The sequence below is a fragment of the Lichenostomus cassidix genome, chromosome 10 (assembly GCF_008360975.1).
Source record: "Lichenostomus cassidix isolate B80296 chromosome 10, HeHo_3.0, whole genome shotgun sequence".
Taxonomy (NCBI): Eukaryota; Metazoa; Chordata; class Aves; order Passeriformes; family Meliphagidae; genus Lichenostomus; species Lichenostomus cassidix.
Window position 1 is genome coordinate 12359404 of NC_139491.1, and position 20486 is coordinate 12379889.

The window sequence follows — 20486 nt, forward strand, 5'->3', positions numbered from 1 at the left end:
CCTGTGCCAAACCACGTAAAAAAATGATTCAAAACAATCTTCAATGTAAGCAAAGTATAAACTCACATATGGCAATTATTGAAAGTGTTTTGTATTCCAAAATTATAGAGACATCACTTTGTATTGTGGCCTGAAGCAACTATCACTGATCATTTTTAGTAGGCTGGAACAAGGATATTGGTAACAAATTTTCATGACAGACACACACACTCAATGAGATAATAAATTAGTTTCCCAAGTGAAGGCTCACTAATAAGATTGGATCTAAAATTTAGGTCACTTAATTTTAAGACTCAGCTAATGGGCTAAAAAAAAAAAAAAAAAAAGAGTATAACTTCATAACATAAATTCAGGTTCAATCTTTTTTTCCATAAACATTAGCACCATTGTAAAGTTGCAAAGAGTAAGCTTCTTGTAAAATGAAATGATCTAATTGTAAAATGCATTTGATATCTCCTTGCAGGGAGGTTATTTCTAAAAGAAAAATAAAATATTCTGTATTACATTATGAAGTTATAAAATTTAAGCAATTAATTTTTAGTGCTGTATAAGGTCTGATGTCACTGGAAAGATAAATTTGTAAAACTTCTTCCCAATATGATTTATTGATTCTATTTCAAACACAGGGCTTCTTTTATTTGCAAATACCAGAACTATTATACAGTCAAAGAAACTTTACCTTTCTTCTTTAGTATTCAGAGATGATGAGAGTGTATGAAAGTCCTTTAAATCCTTGACCATCACATATGAAAACTCATAAGGTTAGGAACAGGCCATTTGGCCTCTTTTACACAGAAATAAGGTATGCTGAAGTCATACTCCTAAGCTTGTTCTGATTACTAGAGGAAATTATTTTAAAATAATATTCCAATGAATTTTCCACCTATGAGGCAAAGAAAATATTCTGAGAGGGACATTTTACAAGGTCATATAGTGACAGAACAAGGGGTAATGTATTTAAACTGAAAGAGAATAGATTTAGCTTAAATATAAGGAAGAAATTTTTTATTGTAATGGTAGTCAGGCACTGAACAGGTTGCCTGAAGTTGTGGATGGCCTGTCCCTGGGAGTGGTCAAGGCCAGGTTGGACATGGCATTAAGCAACCTGGTCAAGTGGAAGGTGTCTGTGCCCATGGCAGGAGGGCAGAACTAGATGATTTTTAAAGTCCTTTCTAACCCAAACCACTCTGTGATTTTTAATGTACAACAAATCTCTCTCCTCAGTCTTTGGCAGCATACAAAACTTACCATTTCCATTCTCTACTATGGCCAATGGCTCTCTGCAAGTTGTTGTCTTTCTCAAGGGATTAAGAGTCCTTTGAACTTCTGCCAGCAGCACTGCTTGCATTGCCTCAATAATCTGTCATAAATGCAAATGATTATTGGATGATATCAGTACCTCAATTATTAATCTAAGTATTTGACAATTTTTACCAACTAGCACAAAATCTTGAGACTGTCCTGGTGAATGTCATTAGAAAGTCAACACTTATTAATAAATCTTTCAAACTGTGATAACTATGTGTCTCTACATACACGTTGAGGGAAAAAAAAGGTTAACTAGATAGCAATAAAATGGTGTAAGTTGTCAGTCAGGACTGCTTCCCAATAAACATTCATTTTCTTTAATGTCAAATAGAGAATCAGTCACCTACTGCCTCCTTGATTTCAAGGATAAACAATTACTAACAATATACGTTAGTAAAGTACAAGCTGATAAAGGCTAATAAGAAGTATCTTCATTTTTTTTCCTGATGTGTGCAAAAGTGCTTGATAGACTGAATAATGACCTTGTGTTTTGACTCTTTTTGGAATTTTTGACATATAATCTTTGTGATAAAATTAAAGATTGTTGTGTTATTAGCAATGCTGTGTGGCTAGCACAGGTCTTTCCCATGAGAATTCTTTTTGTGTTTTATAAATAAAGATAAAGTTTGGATGTTATTAAAAACAGTGTCCCAAGATCTGGACGGTGCAGGCCTGGCCAATCAGGCCTAGGGGGAGGTTTCTGGCCGACCAATCTGGGTGACTTTTGAAAACTCTATATACATGATGAAATCAAAACAATAAAGTTCTTTCCTTCTTGCCACTGAGAACTGAGTTCTTTACTCTGCTAGCTGCTCAACAGCGACAATGCTGCTCTATTCCTCTAGCTCAAACATAACACCCCCATAATATTTTGTCTAACACAAAGAAAAATACCATTCCTCAAACTCCTCTTATGCAAAAGGAAGATCTACTGGAGGTCTGAGCAGCCTGTAAATGCCACTTGCAGTAGCTGATGCACTGCATGTAGGCATTTGCACAATGTAGTGTGGAGAGTGTACAACAGGGTAATTAACTTCCTTCTGTTTAGCAAACAAGTGCCATGAGTACTAAGAACATTTAAAGATGTAAGATGCTTATAAAGCACACAAAGACCTTAGACAGAAGACCTCAAACCTTTGTAACTTAATCTGAACTTCAGCATGGTGCAGAATGGGAATATGCACCTTCTCTTCATTTGGTATTTCCTTCAGAAAAGGAACACAATTTTTCCCACTGGGGAAGGTATTTGTTCTCAAGTACAAGAAATTTCTCAAAAAACACGGTGAACCTAAGGTTTCCAACCCAATTTAAATATTAATTTAATTTGAATATGAAAATTTTAAGTTTAAAATATTTTATTATACATTATTAAGCATATATTTATATTATAAAAAAGCTATTAAAATTATTTAAGTTTAAAATGAATTAAAGTTGATATGCAGGACTCCTCAAAATTCCTGGAAGAGAGACAGTTTCAACTCACTAACCAAGTACCTGTCCTCAATAATATTTCTAACTGCCGATATAGATTTAAATCATTAAGCAGAATGAAGGCTGCAGGTATCCTTCAAAAACATGCAGGAGCAGCAATGCTGGGGCCCTGCTGTGATGGCCCCGGCAGGCCCTTTGCAGCCCCACTGTGCCTGCAGCTCCAGGCTCTTCAGACCTCTCCAGCCTGACTCAGGCCCCTGAGGGCAGCTGGGCACTGGGCCACAGGAGCTCATCACCATCCGTGGCACAGATTAAACAGTGGGCAGCTGGCAATGGAGGCACCTGTTAGCCCTGGAGCCTTAGTTCCAGGGGCTGAGCTCAAAGATCTATTGCTCTCTCTTAGTGCAAAGGAGAAATCCCTACCAGACAGAGTCAAGAGGTGAAAACCACACTACAGTTTACTGGCAAAAATATCAAAAGCAAAGGCTCAAACATCAACTACCTTTGAAAAAGGATGAAATAGAACATATAATTCAACATTAAATCACTTATCACAGCAGTATTCATTGTTAATTTAGCATTTACCTAGCATAAACTTAGCCCTACCGAGAAAAACCTCGAAACTCACAAAATGCTGTGTTACCCAAAAGTTCCAGTCAAAGAGAAGTAGGAAAAGAAAGAGAGGCAGAGAGGAAGAAAGAAGAAGAGAAGAGATCTAGAAAAACACACATAGAGCTGCCACCTCCTAGGACTGCAGCAGGGTCAGGACAGGAACTCCACACAGGGTTCTAGGCTGTGACCATGTGCTGATTTCATACTGTACCCTATAAGCCCCACAGCCTTCATGTGCTGCCCCTTAGGGATGACAAAATCCTTTACTGCAGACAAATATACCATAGTCAGGTCCACAACGTAGTTCACTGCAACTGAACCCAGACGTATGTGATTGAACATAGCACAAACCTTCATCTTGTCATAACAGAACTTTTTTTTTTTTTTTACAGGGGAAACCAAACACAGTTTCCAATGCCTCACATCTCTACAACTTCGAGCTTTGGGGGTTACAGATCCTGACTTTGCAAGAGGCTCTTACAATATACCTACAATATTTAAGAAAGAGAAGGAAACACAGATATGTTTTCATTGTCCTGGGGAAATTTTTGACAAAAAAATCTTGCAGAGGTACACAAAAAAAATCTGCTAAGAGCCTGTCATTAATCTGGATCAGATATCATTTTTCTGTATCACTGCTGTGTATGTCAGTCATGCAGCATTTGTGATAACTCCCTGTAACATCTTAAAACAAAGCAAAAAACTGTAACAAATGGCATAACATGATACTATTGTAGAAGCAACTGTAGATGTCTGCATGTTTCTTGTCTGTGTCTTTGTTGAATCTGCATTTCCACACTTGGTGTGTTTTCATATTTAGTTTTGTGTTCTTGCTGAACCTTACCCTAAAATTTATATACCTCATCTATCATTATCACTAAGTTCAACAATCTCCAGCAGTTTTTCCTGTTTCTAACACATAACAAATCTTCATGGGCACCTTTAATTTTCCCTGATAATTTCCACTTTATCTTTAGTGTCCTTCTGGATATAAATTAGCTACCTTATTGCCTATATATGCTTTCATTTTTTTCCCTGTAATTGTAATTGCTCTTGAAAATACAATGTGTTTTTTAAGTTGGGATGTTAAATGTGACAGAAATTATGCTGCTTCTTTGACTGAGAAAGTATAAATAGCATATGTCAACCTATAAATACTGATATTAAAAGTGAAAGGTAATTGCTTGACTCTGAAGCAGCAATAATACAGAATAATTCAAAAAGACAAGTGAACAAAAGTTGAGGTTAGTTGTACTGTTACATCTACACTAAGTTATACTGGCTTTCCTTTCTACACTTTATCAATTACTTCCAAGGATATTCTCCTTATAATGAGTGGGTTTAAGGAGAGAAGTCAATAGATATTGCTCCTGGTTAATGCTCAGGCCATAACCTTCACAGGTCTGAGGCTTGCAGAAGCTGACTCCCAGGTGCCTCCATAGCACACTCACATCATGGGGCAGAAAACACAGATCAAAACATCAGCTTGAATTATCCAGTCTTCTTTCCACTAATTGTGCACAGTAATTGTCAGGACAGCTGTCTAGATACTTCTAAGGAAGTACTTATTTTTCTTCACATATCTATCTGGAAATATGAGCACACTTAAGTAATTTTTGGGTGGGATGGGAGTGTGGCAAGAAGTGGCTGTATTTTATCTGAAAGAACAGCAAAACACATGAAGATGACCTTTCCTTTCAAATCATCTGAGGAAAAGAAAATACTAGAAAAATACTTGAAAATTTACACATTTTTAACATTTCATTCAGAAAAAGACCTCCTGACAGCCTTCAACTTCAACAAGTCAGTAGACCCCTAATAAAACATTTGCAGCAGGTTTTTTCAGTTTCTTTGTTTGCACAGGATCTGTTACAGTGCTGTAAGGAGATGAGGAATCAATAACTGGTAACTCCTCTGGGTCATATCTGAGAGTCAGTATCCTTCACTGAAGATCACAATACAAAAAGTTTTAAAAAGCAGAGTAACTAGTGATGTTTTTTGGTAAATGTATAAATAAAAAGCCTTATCAGGCTGCTCAGGATTAATAAATTGGCCATTAAACTGTGTTTGCATAAATAATATTTTAACAAACCATCTTATTGTCAACAAAAACTATAATTTTGTATAAACCACTGTTACTAAATATCATACCTCTTGCCAACTTTTTTTTATTACTCTTGAAAGTTTTATGGCACTTTGGTGGCAAGCAATACAAAATCTGCACTACTAAGTACATTAACTAAGCTTAATGAAGCTATAATGCTGTACCTCAATAAAGTTAAAATTTGAGAAGCATTGATAGCGTGATATTTGCAGTATTTACAATTTCAGTGTCTTAAATTTAAAGTCGTCTCAGGTGAAAAAGTGTGAAGCAGCTTATCCCACACCTTATCTTCCAGCACATTAACCGCCTGTGCTAGACAAGACCAGTAGTTGCTAAATACACTCAAAATATAAATACCTGGATCTCACATAATCAGTTATGTTGCAAACACAACTTTCAAGATTATATGAACTACTCTCTACAGAGTTTCAGTAGCTGTCCAGGTCAGCAAGAGATTATATGCATTTCACATGACACTTGCAGCTATCAAGGTGTCAAAAAACGGAAAAAAAAATCTTACTGTAAGAGAAAGGGTAGAGAAGAAGAATTCAGAAATAATGTGAATGCGCACAGGAAGATTTGCAGACAGTATGGATATAATAAGCAACTGATAAGCTTAAGATGAACTGCTGGAATCAACTGAATGAATATTTGCAGAAACCATTTTTGTCTAATAGAACAGGGGACTATCACTGCAGCACCCCTGCACAACTCAGCTCTGGAAAATATTCTTTGCATTTGAAGTAGCACACAGTTGCACTCAATTTCAAAAGTAATATCACAAACTAGATTTGTAACAGGTATTTCCCTTTTCTGGAATAAGATCCATCGTGGTCAGAATATAACATCTTGACTTTCCTATCCCTGAATATTAACTCAAAAAACTACACAATTTAAATACATATTTCCAAAATGAAAAATGGTCTCTAGATTTCACTGCTCAGACTGTTCCACCATTGCCCGTAAACTCTCCAACAGTTATTTATCACTCAAGACTTCAGATTCTTCACTAACAATAGGGATGAGCATCATCTGACCTGAAGAACCCATAATTATATGACTTGCAACTCATGATTGAAGAGTGGTGTAATAATTAAGGACTCAGGATTTTGGCCCTTCAAAAAGGCATTTTCTGTTTCTTCTATAATAATACACTAGTATAGGACACTGTCCTTATTTTGGCCTTTTGTTTTCCTGGAGCACAAAATTGCATTTTTGATGTAACTTATGTCTTCTCTAACAACCACATGTAACTCATTCCTTAAACAAATGCTATGAAAAAGAACACTTAGATGAAAGATTAGTAGGAGAGTTACTTTGTCACATCTGAATATGTACTTTAATACAAAACATTTTCATGGGTAGCTTACTTCATTCTGTAATAACAATCTGCTTTCCACAGACCTGAATGGCATGACTTATGTAATAGCTTTTCCAAAAATTATAACTATTAGGTCACATTACTGGTTCCTAATACTAAATTATAGCAAATGGTACTTAAGGCTTACATTGCTACAACTGACACAGGCTATTTCCTACCTTTATAGATTGGTCATTCCAACAACAAATGAGTTTCAGCAATGAAATGCTCCCAATGTCTGGGGAATGGTATCTACCCTTACCTGAAAAACACATATATAGTTTATGAACTAGAAATATATAAAGAAACATACAAATAGAAAAATATTTTAATATTTTAAAATTTTTATTTCAACAACATACCCAAAAAGATCTGAAAAAATGTAATTTCTTAGAACATGCTTTCATCTGATGTAATAAGCACAAAGTGTTCAATCTATTGCTTTAACATTTATTCTTAAATTAAGCCAGGAAATATGGCATATGATTCAGATTACCTTAGAATTTTTAGGTCACTCAGTAAGTCTATTTTTATGTTCAGGAACATTTCAGTCACCTCTACACCGTTTCCATGCTTTTCCCCTACTTATTTTCTATTGTCACTTGATTTTATGTTCCATCTCTTTTTTCCAATGGGCATTTCTGCCATCATTGCAAGTTCTACACTTACGATGCTTATTTGATGCAGAGAAGGAAAAGTAACTGATTTTTGATGGGGATATTAAGGTTTACCTACACAGGACAGGATCAAAATTCGGTGTAAAAAGATTTGTGTTTTCAGTCTAGACATGGTTTATCCTGTAAGAGGAACACTACATCTTTTAGGTAATGTCTACTGACAAATGTCCATATTCTGTTTAGGGTTTTATTTAAATGTTCTTTGGTTAGCTACATACTGTAAACAAACCAAGGCTGGCTTGCAAAGCCAAGATTGATGAGCAATGGCCTGTGGGACATTAACGGGAACAGATTACTTTATTCTGCCCTAAGCCAGAAGTCTAAAGGCATCACTGAACAGTCAGGATGGCTCTTGCATTACTAAGGCAACAGTTTGCTTGGAGGGCTGTATGTATTATTGGGTGGGCAAGTAAGGGTGATGAGGGGGAGGGGGAGATGGCAGTGTTTGTCTTATTACATTTCTGTTTTTCAGATTGCTAGAAACTCAGCTAAATGTTTTGTCATGACAGGAAAAATACCATTGATTCCACTTAAAACTTTTTCTACATGTTTTCTGTAACATTCACAAAAGAAAACAGTAATTCAGTTTCTCTATTTGTGGATTGGACTGCACAAAGCTAAACAATATTTTTTTATCATTATTGGAATAAAATCATATATTTTAATGACAAAAAGCATGCAAAAATATAATACTTAGAAGTTAATACTGCAACTTCACATACTTACTGCTTGGTAAGTCTCCATAAAAACTGGGGCATGAAAGTGTTCCAGCTTCTACATTTCGCCATTTGTCATGTACAGATTCTGATTTCTGTGGACTAAAAGAATATGAAACTATAAAACAAAACCTGAGCATACATTCAAAAAATTGTTAAATATTAATGTAGGGTGTTTCTTCTTTTCCTTTTTTTTTACAGTAGGTACTCTGCTAACAATTACTATCAACCACAATTTAGTTTCTTATCAGTAGTCACTTGTATTCTTTTGCCTACAAATATCGAAATAGTGAATATTGAAATATTCACACATAGCCAAATACTGAAAAGTACCATCCAAATGCAGGAACTTGCTTCTAATAAGCTTTGAGCCAAGTGTGAAGTTTTATTTTGCAAAAAGAAACTAATTACGTAAAGAACTGAATTAAAATATCATTTTCATAAAAGAACTTGTCTGGAATTTTTTCTAATACATAGGACAAAAGTTCAAGGGAAACTAAAAGCCTTTTTTATAGGTTTCCTATTTTTTTCTTTTTTTCCACTGTGGTAAATTATTTAGAGTATCATTACAATAATTGGGATTTCAGTAGATGGCTACAATTTAGGAGACTAGTGTCCACAAATGTTTGCTCTTTCTGAGTCACTAACTCAGCAATTTAACCCTTGAAAACAAAGTATATGGACACAGGAGAAAAAGTGAAAAACCACTCCAAACCCTCACACTATTTTAAACTATTTCTTTTGAATAAATCACTACAGTGACCCTGCAAAAGCTATATTCATGTGTCATTTACAAACAACACATTTGCCTTTCAAATTCACTACAGCAATCAGTGAATCATAGTACTTCAAAAGACTTTACAATGCTAAACAACTCTGAAAGCTTGCAGCTTGAGAGCTTTAAGTCAGAGACACAAATGTCAAAAAAAAAAGAGAAAACAAATTTTCTGAAGACCTTTCTACCTTTTTCCTGTTTTTGTCCCACTTTTATGATGTGACACATTTTGCTACAGGTTCCTTTATTTTCACAGGCTGTGTCAAGTTGCAAAAAAAAAAAAACCAAAAAAAACCAACAGACAGACAAACACCAGAACCCTTGCAAGTTGTGAGAGCTGTTCTACTACTTCTGCAAATACTGTGGTGAATTAGAATTCAGTATGTAGGTTTTTTCCCTTGAGCATACTGTAGTTTTGGCTAAAGAAACTGTCCAAAGAGGTTTGGCTCCATACTGTACTTTTAAAAGGAAAACTCACCAAAATAACATTCACTAAAGATGTTAGGGCTTATATCTTTATGTATCCGAGAAAAAAACCTGAAAATTATATAGCTTTGTTTTGGGGGGAAAAAAAAGAGGGGGGGATATTTTTTTCCTTGCAGCAACTTTAATGCTAATAATTTTACAGGATGCATGTTCCAAAGCCAGGATGTGTGTGTCTGGGAAAAGTATTTAATTCTGGTACACTGATTAATTTCAATTATACAATGTCTTTCAAAAAAAGTGCTGGAATTCACAATGCAAGCATCAAGTACTTTTTTGCATGGAAGTTATATTCAAGCTGGGATCCTGAAACAAGCTTTCATATAAGAGCTTGTGTTGAATAGGGACCAATAGGCAATGTGATTAGCAGCAAAAGCAACTGTGAAATGTGCACTTGTCCTGTGGGATGGTGCACATGTCTTGAGAGATGCTGAGTGCCTAGAGCTTTGTGGGAGATGCAGATATTTGCAGGAAGATCAATATTTTCTGTCCCCTCTTCTTGCCTTGGGGCCATAGCATCACCGGCACTGAAGTTAATTGTCCCTAAAAAACTAAATGCAGACCAACCTACGTTTGCCGAACAACAAAAAATCCGTGGGCAATATCCATTGCCTGATTAGCATGCTCTATTTGGCTTGGTCAAATAACGTTGAGCATGTTACTTTTCCTTTAATGCTGAAAAAGCATTTAGTCAATAAATTTGTTTTGAGTAACATAAATGCTATTTGGGATGGTTCTCACAACATAAGGGCCGATGAGGCATTCATTCCCAGTAGCTGCCATCATTACTGGGGGCATTGTACCTCAGATAGTATAACTAGGGCAGACTATTCTTGTCTCTTATGTTTTATTTATCTGTGAAGTCAAGGGTTCCATGGCAAAAGAAGTATATTGCTTATAGAGAGTGGAAGTTTAAACAGCACAGATGTGCTTAATGCACATCTCACAATGTGCCTGAAGAGACCTCATTATTCTACTTAGTTTAAACTGCAAGGGAAAGAGTGATCTCTGGAAAAACGGAGTGAGAAGCTGGATAATTCAAGTTCTTGTTCTTATGAAAAAAAAAAATCTTGGATCAGTTCTCATCTCCTAATCACAAAAATGTAAAGATACTTAATTTTATCCCAATCTCCTTTTCTTCAAAGAACATATGCCAAAAAGCTCTAGAGAAAAAACATAAGCTCCACTGAAGAAGTACATATTTAAGGAAACTTTGTTTCATTTTCCATTTTTTAACCACTATAAAGAAAGAGAAGACTCATCATGAAGAAGTTCTTACCTTTCAATTTCATCTGTAACTGCTGAAGGTGTCTTAATGATCCTGTTGATTAAAGCTATTCTGCTAAAAAAGAAAAACACTGTTTCCAAATCTCTTGTTCCATAATCATCATTCTCAGGTTCATCCTTCTTTCCAGTTTGTCCTTCAGTTGCAGCAAGATATTTGTTTGATAAATCAAGGACTCTTTTTGAAAACAAGTTGAAAACTTCATGTTCTCCTAGCACACCACAATCAGTACATTTCCATCCTGGCAACATTAGTGACAGGTGGCTTTCATTTGACACAAGTCCAAAAGAAACAGGACACTGAAGCCTCAAGACATCCAAGTGTCTAACACAGAGATTATCTATTTCTCTATCTACACCCCATGGTAGGAGACATGACAAAAGCAGTTTAGCTGCATCAGTGGTGACGTTCACATCAATGTTTCCTGATGGTTGCATTCTGATCTTTCTTGAACTCTTCATTTTTTTCCGTCTTTTCATGCCACCGCTTTCTTCCACAGGCCTAGCTGCATTATCCCTATGAACTTGGTCTGAACAAATAGGATCTGCTTGCCCATCTTGTGGAGGTATGAGGGCAGCAGTTTTATTTCTTTTTAATGTCAGTGCTCTTTTCTCTGTAGTACTTTTAGCTCTTTCTAGAGTGCATTGGTTGTGGAAGGATTTTGATGACTTTAATACATGGAGTTGAGATGAGAGAAGTTCCTCAAGCTTTTCCAAGTCAAATAAGAGGATATGAAAGTTTGCATTGTTCCATTTTGTCTTAGCTGGTAAAATTGTAAAGGGCTGTTGGATGCAGCTGGTATCAGTTAACTGAAAGAAAAAATATTAAATGTCCAAACAAAAATCCAACAGTACTTTGTAATATTCATTATATCAACACAGAATTGCCTATGGAATAGACAAAATCTATTAACTCTGTTAAGCTCAATTATATTTATTCAGTTTTGATTAAGTAAAAAAGATTTGCTTCTAAAGAGCTTAAGGTACACAGAGACATCTGTGCGTAAATACTAAAAGACAGGCTCCTCAATGTCTTCAATTACATAGCCATACTGCAGATTGCATATATCTTGGCAAAACCTCTAGGCTGGTACTTCTTCTGCTAAGTCTGATTTTAAACTAAAAGACTTTTTGGAGAATTTTGAAGCATAATACCTTTGTATTTTCAAAATAAACCTAGAGAAGCAAATCCTGCAATGCTGCAAAATTCTTGCAAACCCTGAGTGTCTGTATGCTTTGTTGCAATTTGATATTTGAAGTGTATATAAATATATTTATAGGGGATTTGTATGGGATAAAGACTATGCCTTTCACCATTTCATAACATACAAAGCTATCTAAAAGTTACTTCATTCTGAGACGAGTCACATATCAAGAAAAATAAGGAACCTAAGCAAATAAATCTCCACATACACAATTAATTATCTTAGCTGAAAATAATTAAGAGGAAAATGCTACAGAGCTACTATGTTTGAGAACATCTGACTTTATCTTGTGCCACTCTATTTCCAACCTGCATTTTTATAAAATTCTCCATACTTCTTCCCCAACTTTAAAGCCCATCCACAATAATGGTGATTTGTAAAGCATCATTTTAGTTCTATATAGTAACATAATAGTTGTGCTGGTATAAATACACATGGATAATTACTGTTGTTAATAAATGCCTAAAGAACGTAGTTTTTACACCAGAAATAAAGATTTGAGAAGAGCTACAGCTACTCACAACTTTAGACTCATGTATTAAACTGCAGAATTTAATGATGACGAACTGTCAGCTGAACACAAGGAAATATTTAAAACCATGTTCACAAAAAACTTTACCCTATTTTACCCCCGTAGTTTCATTATTTAAACGATAAAGTAAATTTCATTAATTTTAAATGATGATAAATTTTCATTGAGAAGAAAATTCTACATATTTTATTTTACTGGCATCTTTGGCATGGAGTAGACACTATGCTGTGACAAACTCCAGTGGAAGGGATGTCTTTGGGCACTTTAAAACTCAGCTGATGAGTTCACACAGTGACACAGCATCTTATATCATAATCCTGCTGCATCTACTAAAGAAATAGTATCTTTTAACTTCAGGGAAACACCAGAAGTAAGGGAATATAAACTCCTCATTGACACTCTGCCCTTTTCTTTAAGCATTTATGACTTGTATGTTTTTATTGTCCTGCACAAGTTTATGCTCTCATCACCACGCTCAGTCTATTTCACCTTTACAAGCAGAAAGACACATCAAGAAGCAACTTTCCAGCTCAGTAATACTTTTGCAAACAATCATGCCAGCTTCCATATCACAAGTGATGCAGAATTTTCTTGATCACTGTTAGTTTTAATTTTCTTATGATAATTTCAAACATTCCACTAATGATAAGAACTTGCTGTTGAAAATGGTTAAATCTCAAAATAAACCATCAAGTGTTAGTAAATAGGGCAGCAACCAGCTCTAGCTGGAATGCAGTGTTGTTTACCTCATCTTTCTCATGACCACTCCTTACCTAACTCCTTTTACATTACAAACTATGATTTTATAGGATTAGCTAATTTTTCAACTGTTAATATTGTAGTATAAATAACACAAGGAAAGAATCAACTGTAGCAACTCTGTGTCATTTGAGTTTTTAGTCTTGGGCAGTAATATAATTTGCCTTTTTTTATTTAGGGAATGATGCTCCCACCAGATGAGGATGTACTCTAAATACATAATCTCATTTAAAGATCTCCATAGGGAGTCATAAGTAAGAGATTATAACTGCTTGTTCAGGTTTTCTTTTTATCCCTTTCCTTTTTCTTAAAAAAAAAAATACATTGTAGTTAAGCACTAGGATTATTTTAATCTTTAATTATGCTGTTTCCTAATAGACAGGGAGAACCCCATGGAATGCAAACACAGGAATTCACACGCCAGCTCTGACATTAATTGAACCTATTATTATCTGGCTTATGATTTTCTCTGTCTATACACCTACATTTGGTTGACTAACATTTAGAGACCTCTAGTAAAATCACCATCCAAACAAAGAAAAACACTGTGACAATGTCAATCCATTGAGACATCTGGTGATGCTACTGCATGTGAAGTCACAATAAACATTTATGGTTTATTTGCCATATGAAAGCTTATTGACATGGATCCTAAATGTGTCTGCCAAGCCATCCTAGCTCTCTGCCACAGGCATTTCATTCCAGTGAAAGAGGGTGGGCATCCAAAACTTTAGACATAAAATGCTATTTAGAAAACATGGGCAAGTTATTCTCTGTAACAGAAGAGTACAGAGAATGGAGGCAAACCCATTCAACTAAATACAAACTAGAGAGCTGAGAACAGCATTTGTTGAATAGTGAAAATCAGATTAACAGATATTTACAGCATCAGAGAAGAGCTAGAACAGACTTGGCTATTTCAGTTGGAAGGGAGCCTACAATGATCATTTAGTCCAACAAGTCATTGTCCAAAGGCACAATCACTCACAAAACACTCACAGGCTTGGGGCATTGAGCAACTCTCTAGTCAGCCTGTTACAGTTTTCTGGTATGCAATTCACCACTGCTTCACAAGTTACGATGCTGATCTTCTATGTCTTTTCTCCCTTTACTCATTCTTACCTTAGCACCCAAGGAAAAATTTCCCCATGACTATAGGAGGGAGGCAGCAGGGGACTTTGCTTTCTGTGGCCCCCAACTGCATCAATACATACTATTACCTTTAACAGGCTTAAGACAGACATATCACATAAAAATTTCATGGGAAGTACAATTCAAGTGTTGTTTTACCTAGCTGCCTTCTCATCTCTAAAGGCATTTTTCCACTGGGATACAACTTGTTCTGGGAATGGCATTCCACTTAAAATACACACTTCCATTAGCTGGCAGGAATTCCCATATTGTTTCAGCTCCTCATATGTATGTACTTTCTCCACGAACAGCTTTCTTTACCAGAAATATTCTATTGTGTGTTTTGTACTAAAAACAGATTTGACAAGACTGATCTTGACATTCATTTTACATAAAGGAAATAAAGTGGCAAAATCTCAAGGTAGAAATTTTAGAAGGCAAGCAATACTCTAAATATACTGAGATGCCACTTTGATACCACTGAATACAAGTTTGTCAGTTCTCACAGCACAAGTAGTATCAACTCCTATGTCAAACAAGCCCTGAAGTATTAAATGTGACTTTTCTTCTAGGCTTTTGGCTTTCTTTATCCATTGCACTCTCAATTTATCCCACACATAACAGGATAAAAGTGGCAGAAAATTGGTCCCAAAATTCCCAGTGCCTGCAGAATGAATCATGTTGTACAAAGCATAAGTGTGAGCTACCCTGTTGACAGCTCATATATTGATTCTAAATAAGCTTTAATTGTGTAATATTCAAAGGGTTTTATTCTGTTCCTTTGAGCTTTCTCCTTTGAAAGAGCATATTTTGATCCATTAACACTGAACAAGTTCAATCTCCTCCTTTATCCATTGCTTGCCACCTATAAAGACTCAAGAAAATATTAGAGAGAAATGGAAGAACTTACTTCAATGGGAATTTTTAGGTAGATTAGGCAGGTGGAGACTGGGGAGGGGAATGTGTGGAGCTTAACTGAAATATTGCCAGAGAGCGTAAGGTTCTTTCATTCATAGAAAGTGCACTGCTGTTTTATTTTTCTTGGGGACAGAGATTTTCCTGGGGACAGGGATTTTCTATTTCTGATATGCTTGAGAGTATTTTTGAAGGGATATACTTTTCTATTTTGACAGCAATTAGGCCATTGGCTTTTAATAGACATACAATACAACAGCCCACTAAAGTACATGATAAAAGAGTAAGTCTTTACTGGACTGTAAAGTCTGATGGACTTTAAAAGAGTATTTGTTTCATTATTAAATATACTTATTAATTAATTCAAACTTAATCAGTAAAATACCAGCATCCTACTGTTTGCTCAATGAAGACATTCTGTGAATATCCACTTATACCATATACTTTCAAACAAGATTTTTTAAACAAAACCCAATATAGAATCATTAAAGCTACCATATACTATAGTCTATAGGAAATGTTTTGATATGATAATTCTGAAATCACAACAGCCTTTGATAATGCAATATCAATATATTTATTCCAATGAAATTAACAATTATTTTTGTCATCTGTCTTTACTACAATCTAACCTTTTACTACACTACAAAGAAAATGGAAACTTGAAAGACCATATGTCTGAATCACCCTTCATTAACTCTACAGCAGTCATTAACATTGACAATAAACTATTTGGTTTTTAAAAAATTAATTATGGACAGCCTGTTACAGAAATGAAAGAGAAGGGTAGCATAATTTGTCAACCAAAAATTTATTGATGGTTAAGAAATTTCTGTGTTAAGAATTTTCTGTGTCTTGATCAGGCCAGTCACTGGATTGTCAAGGAAAGTTCAGAGGTCCTAACTCCTCAGAATCACATCTCATCATTGGGCTCTGGGCTCCAAAAAAATAAGTACATCACATATCTGCTTGTAAAAACTATTCAGGTACTCTTACCCTCCTGTTACATTTGTACTTTTTGGAGACTGAAGAACTGAACTGAAGCATGGCTAAAACACCTAAGGGAACTAAACATTAATTTATATTGCCAGTGATAGCTCTATTCTATTCTACATGATGGAATAAATATGTTTGCTTTTGTTGGGTTTGGGTTTGCATTTTTGGTGTGTTTTTAACTACTGAATAGGTTAAAATTGTCTTGCAAAGACATTTTTCTCTTCAACCTTTATAATAAAAATAGTAGCACAAGGGAAAGTACATGCAAATGTGTCACCAAAACATAATTCTATCTCATGTCCAGTTTTTCAAAATAAGAAACTTGTAATTGTCTCATGGAATTGTCACAGAAAACAAATACATAAACAATGCTCAAAATGGCTGGCACAGTGTAAATTAAAGCATTAAATTTATTTCTAAATCCTCTGAGCCCTCAGTTGCTAGAGATGGTAGTCGATAGGAGTAAAAAAAAATTGCCTCCTTGAAATGTGCTTGGTGAACAGCAGCTTGATGATTGGCAGCACAAATAGAAGACAAACGAGAAAGCCTTCAATCTGCAGCTGATGCACAGGAAGAACATGGGGAGCTGAGTTTACAATAGAGAAAACATTACCAAGCTAATGGCACAGGCAATCGTTTGACCACCATGCATCTCTGATAGCAGCAGGGCATCCATTTTCAGTTAAGTGTTAGAGTACCTTTTTGCTTTCTCTGACCACTGCAGGGGTAAAACAACCCAGTGCGCGAAACCCACTGACTGGTAATAAATTACTATATTGGATACTTTTTGTTTTCTTTCAGCAATGACTTTACTGTGTATTCTTTCTATCATTACCAATTAAAGTGGAGATCACGTTAGCAAGCTATATCTAACTGTATATCAGTCCCTACGCTCCAATTGCTTTGGCAAGAATCACAGGGTCAAGAGGCTCCTTTGACCTTTATCAGCTAAGTCTCTCTGACCACTCACTATTTGAAGCAATCTTGACTGAACAGATGGACACTTTTGCAGACTCTATAAAGCTTAGAATATAAAGATAAATGAAATTGTGTTTGGGGCTTCAAACTGGTTTATGAGCATAAAATATTGTTAGCAAGTTCCACAAAAACCTCAGATTTCAAATAGCATGTCTTAAACCCATGCCATGAACAGAACACCTCTTTATCTGCTAGGAAATTGTATTCTTTTGATGTGTCTTCTACATATAAAACTAAAAACTGGATGTAACTCACATGTCTACTTAGCATTACGTCACTTCCAAATTTAGAAAGCCTAATTTCATTACTTTCATCATTAAAAGACTAGCAAGAAGAAAAACTGGTATAACCTTTTCCCATGACAGCACATGATCAAACATCATTCAGTGGAATAGTACTGAGACAGCTGGAGAGTACAGACCACTCATGTATTTTATGACTAGAATTTTGATGAAATAAGTTAAAAAGCAAGGGCCTTAAGAAACTTAGCAAAGAAATCTGAAATTAAGGTCCAAGCCTTCCCTAAGAGAAACTTCAAATTCTCAGGCTGATGCTTGAAGAATTGTTAATAACTAGATATAAAATACGGTCTTTCAATCCTATTTATGTATATGTAACTTAAAAATAATCCACGCATTGAATAGTGTCTTATTTCAGGTAAATCACATCAGCAAACCTGCTTTCCTCAGTTCATAACCTTTGTGCAAATACACAGCTATCTTATTTTCTTGCTCTGCTGAAAGGATGAGCAATCTAGGATATGTGCAAAGCTGCATTTATTTAAAAATAGTTACAAACAGCAGGTATATAATTGAAATAGCACTTAAACATACACCATACACCATCGCTGAAAGAACCTGCTGAGGAAGAAAGGATGCAAATTATTGGCTACACTTTCATCTCCACATAAAAACCATATGCACCTCCTAATCCAATATTAGCTCCTATCAGCAGTCCATATATCACACCTCATCTAAACCTGCCTGCCTCCTGAGCTTTGAATTTAGGGAGCTTGGGAAGAGTTTTTGTCACTAAGAGTATCCATGGTCTCCCAAAGTGCACAAAGGCCAGGCTGACCTGCTACAAAGCAATGCTAGCAGCGTGCATAGGGTGAGCATCACACAGTTATGGTGTCACTGTCCCCAGGTCATTCATATTCCTTACCTTCAGACACTTCACTTAGCCATAGGACAGAGGATCCCTTTGATGGAGGCATTCAGGACTATTTTCTCATTCATTTGCTCTTTTAAAAACTCAGTACTCACATGTGAAGGATTATATGTAAAAAGCCTGGAATCTGTAGTAGTGCCCCAGTTTGCTTTCACATGCAATTTATGCTTGACCTGAGGCTTCATCACTTGGACAATGCAGTCCCAAACAAATGCGCCAATTCATGATGAATGTTCCCATACAAACTAGTTTAAATAAACTATTCTGAACTTGCATTGCATTACTTTTATTATGGTATTCATTACAGCAACTCTGGCTGTATTACTTAGGATGCCCAGATGCTCCTAAGAATCCATCTCCCATAAAGAAAAGGCTACATAATTTTTTGACTTTGCCCTCGTGTTTATGTATCCATTTTACTGCAACATAAGAAGAGCCACCCTCTTTTCTCCTAACACCGTAATCTTCCTCTCTCTTTTCTTTTTTTTTAAATCTCAGGGGAAGGCTTTACTATCTTTACAGCACGTTGAACGGTAACTGTAGCATTGCTCCTGATGCATCTGTGGCACAATGTAAGTAATTAAGCCAAGGAGTCTTCAGGCTCAAGCTGTGTGATGAATAGTCTAAGCAACTGAATAAACCCTCTTTTTATCATGTATGGAAGGGCACTGTCGGGCAGATTGCTGTCCAGATGGATCTACTGGGCACAAAAATTTCAGCTGCTCAGGAAGAACTGCTAACACATCTATTGCTCAATGTAGAGGTCTGGTATGAAAATTAAATGTTTCGCACATTTTGTTTTCAAGTTAACACACAACTTAGAGTTTTTTATTGGATTTAAATAAAGTAAACATATAAAAGTGATTCTGGAGACAAACCACAGAAAGAGATCAAAGAACAATGGACAATTAGAATTAATATACAGAATAGTCTTCAAAACGTCACAATTCCTTTCAACAGTAGGAAGTAAGTTTACATTTTATTTTTCAGAAAAATATTTGAAGAAAGGTATTGGCTATTTTTTATAGAAAACTTTTGCTTTGTCTAGAATTCATATCATTGCCTGTCTGGGCACGCTATCAGAAAGGCAATTCTAAACACAATACTTTTGACAAAGTCTTACCCAGTAATTTTATCATAGAAAGAATACAAAAGTGACCTGTAGATCCACTCATCACAAACTAACATCCATTTCTGAGATGGATAGTCTCTGCAACATGAGAAGTCTAAGCAGAAGGAAGAAATAAGGTGGGGGTTAAATTAAGCTTTATTTATACTATATTCAAGTACTCTGCCTACATCTTAATGTTTTAACTTATTTTGAATGTAAATTTTCAAACCATGTCTTTGGAAATATTACAGCTTAGTGATGGGTGGTAACGAAAACATTTTCATCCTCACTCAGCACTTTAGGAGAAAAGATGGAACATCTTCAAAGCTTCCTTGATCATCAACTAGATGAGCAATGCTACAGCAATCCAAAACCACAGACTACTGACTCAGGATTTAGGAATTATCATACTGAACAATTTACTGGATGAATGAACATCCAAATATCTGTGAGAATAATGCTGAACACAGATACTGCCAACAAGACCTTAGTAGGAGCTTGAGAATATTGCTTTGTCTGAAGAAGGAGTGATGTGTATAAAAATTAAGTTAGCAATACATGTCTGAGTGCTGACTCCAACCTAAACAACATATTTTCCCTGGGGCTGTTCTGTCAATGCATTTCCCATCTTGAATTATAAGACACCAGACCAGAAAGCTTATCTACACAGAAGTTCTAGACCAACTCATAAACAAGTAACTTTCTACTAAAGAAAAATAAAAAAAAAATCCTGTGTATTCTAGAAAATGCCATTCTTGAAAACTCAAGAATAGGCCAGCTGGACTTTCTTCAGATCCTACAGCATTCTAGGATGTACCAGGATAGCAGCTAAGTCTCTGTACACATAGATTTCAAACTGTTAGCTCCTTGCAAGCTGCTTAATCTTATTGCAGAGGCTTCCAAAAGGACAGTATTTGGAAACAAACATTCTCAGATGTC

The 20486-nt window shown here is 35.6% G+C and overlaps 1 protein-coding gene across 3 annotated transcripts in view; it reads right to left on the bottom strand.

The window, feature by feature from the left end:
- WDR72 (WD repeat domain 72) overlaps positions 1 to 20486 on the bottom strand; it is a 103169-nt gene that overhangs the window by 39535 nt on the left and 43148 nt on the right. For all 3 annotated transcript variants that reach the window (XM_085070674.1, XM_085070673.1, XM_085070676.1), the window contains 4 exons: positions 10746 to 11560; positions 8219 to 8310; positions 6995 to 7077; positions 1249 to 1360 (listed from right to left, as the gene is read on the bottom strand). In XM_085070674.1, coding sequence (XP_084926800.1) covers positions 1249 to 1360; positions 6995 to 7077; positions 8219 to 8310; positions 10746 to 11560 — 1102 coding nt within the window. The remainder of the gene's footprint in view (positions 1 to 1248; positions 1361 to 6994; positions 7078 to 8218; positions 8311 to 10745; positions 11561 to 20486) is intronic.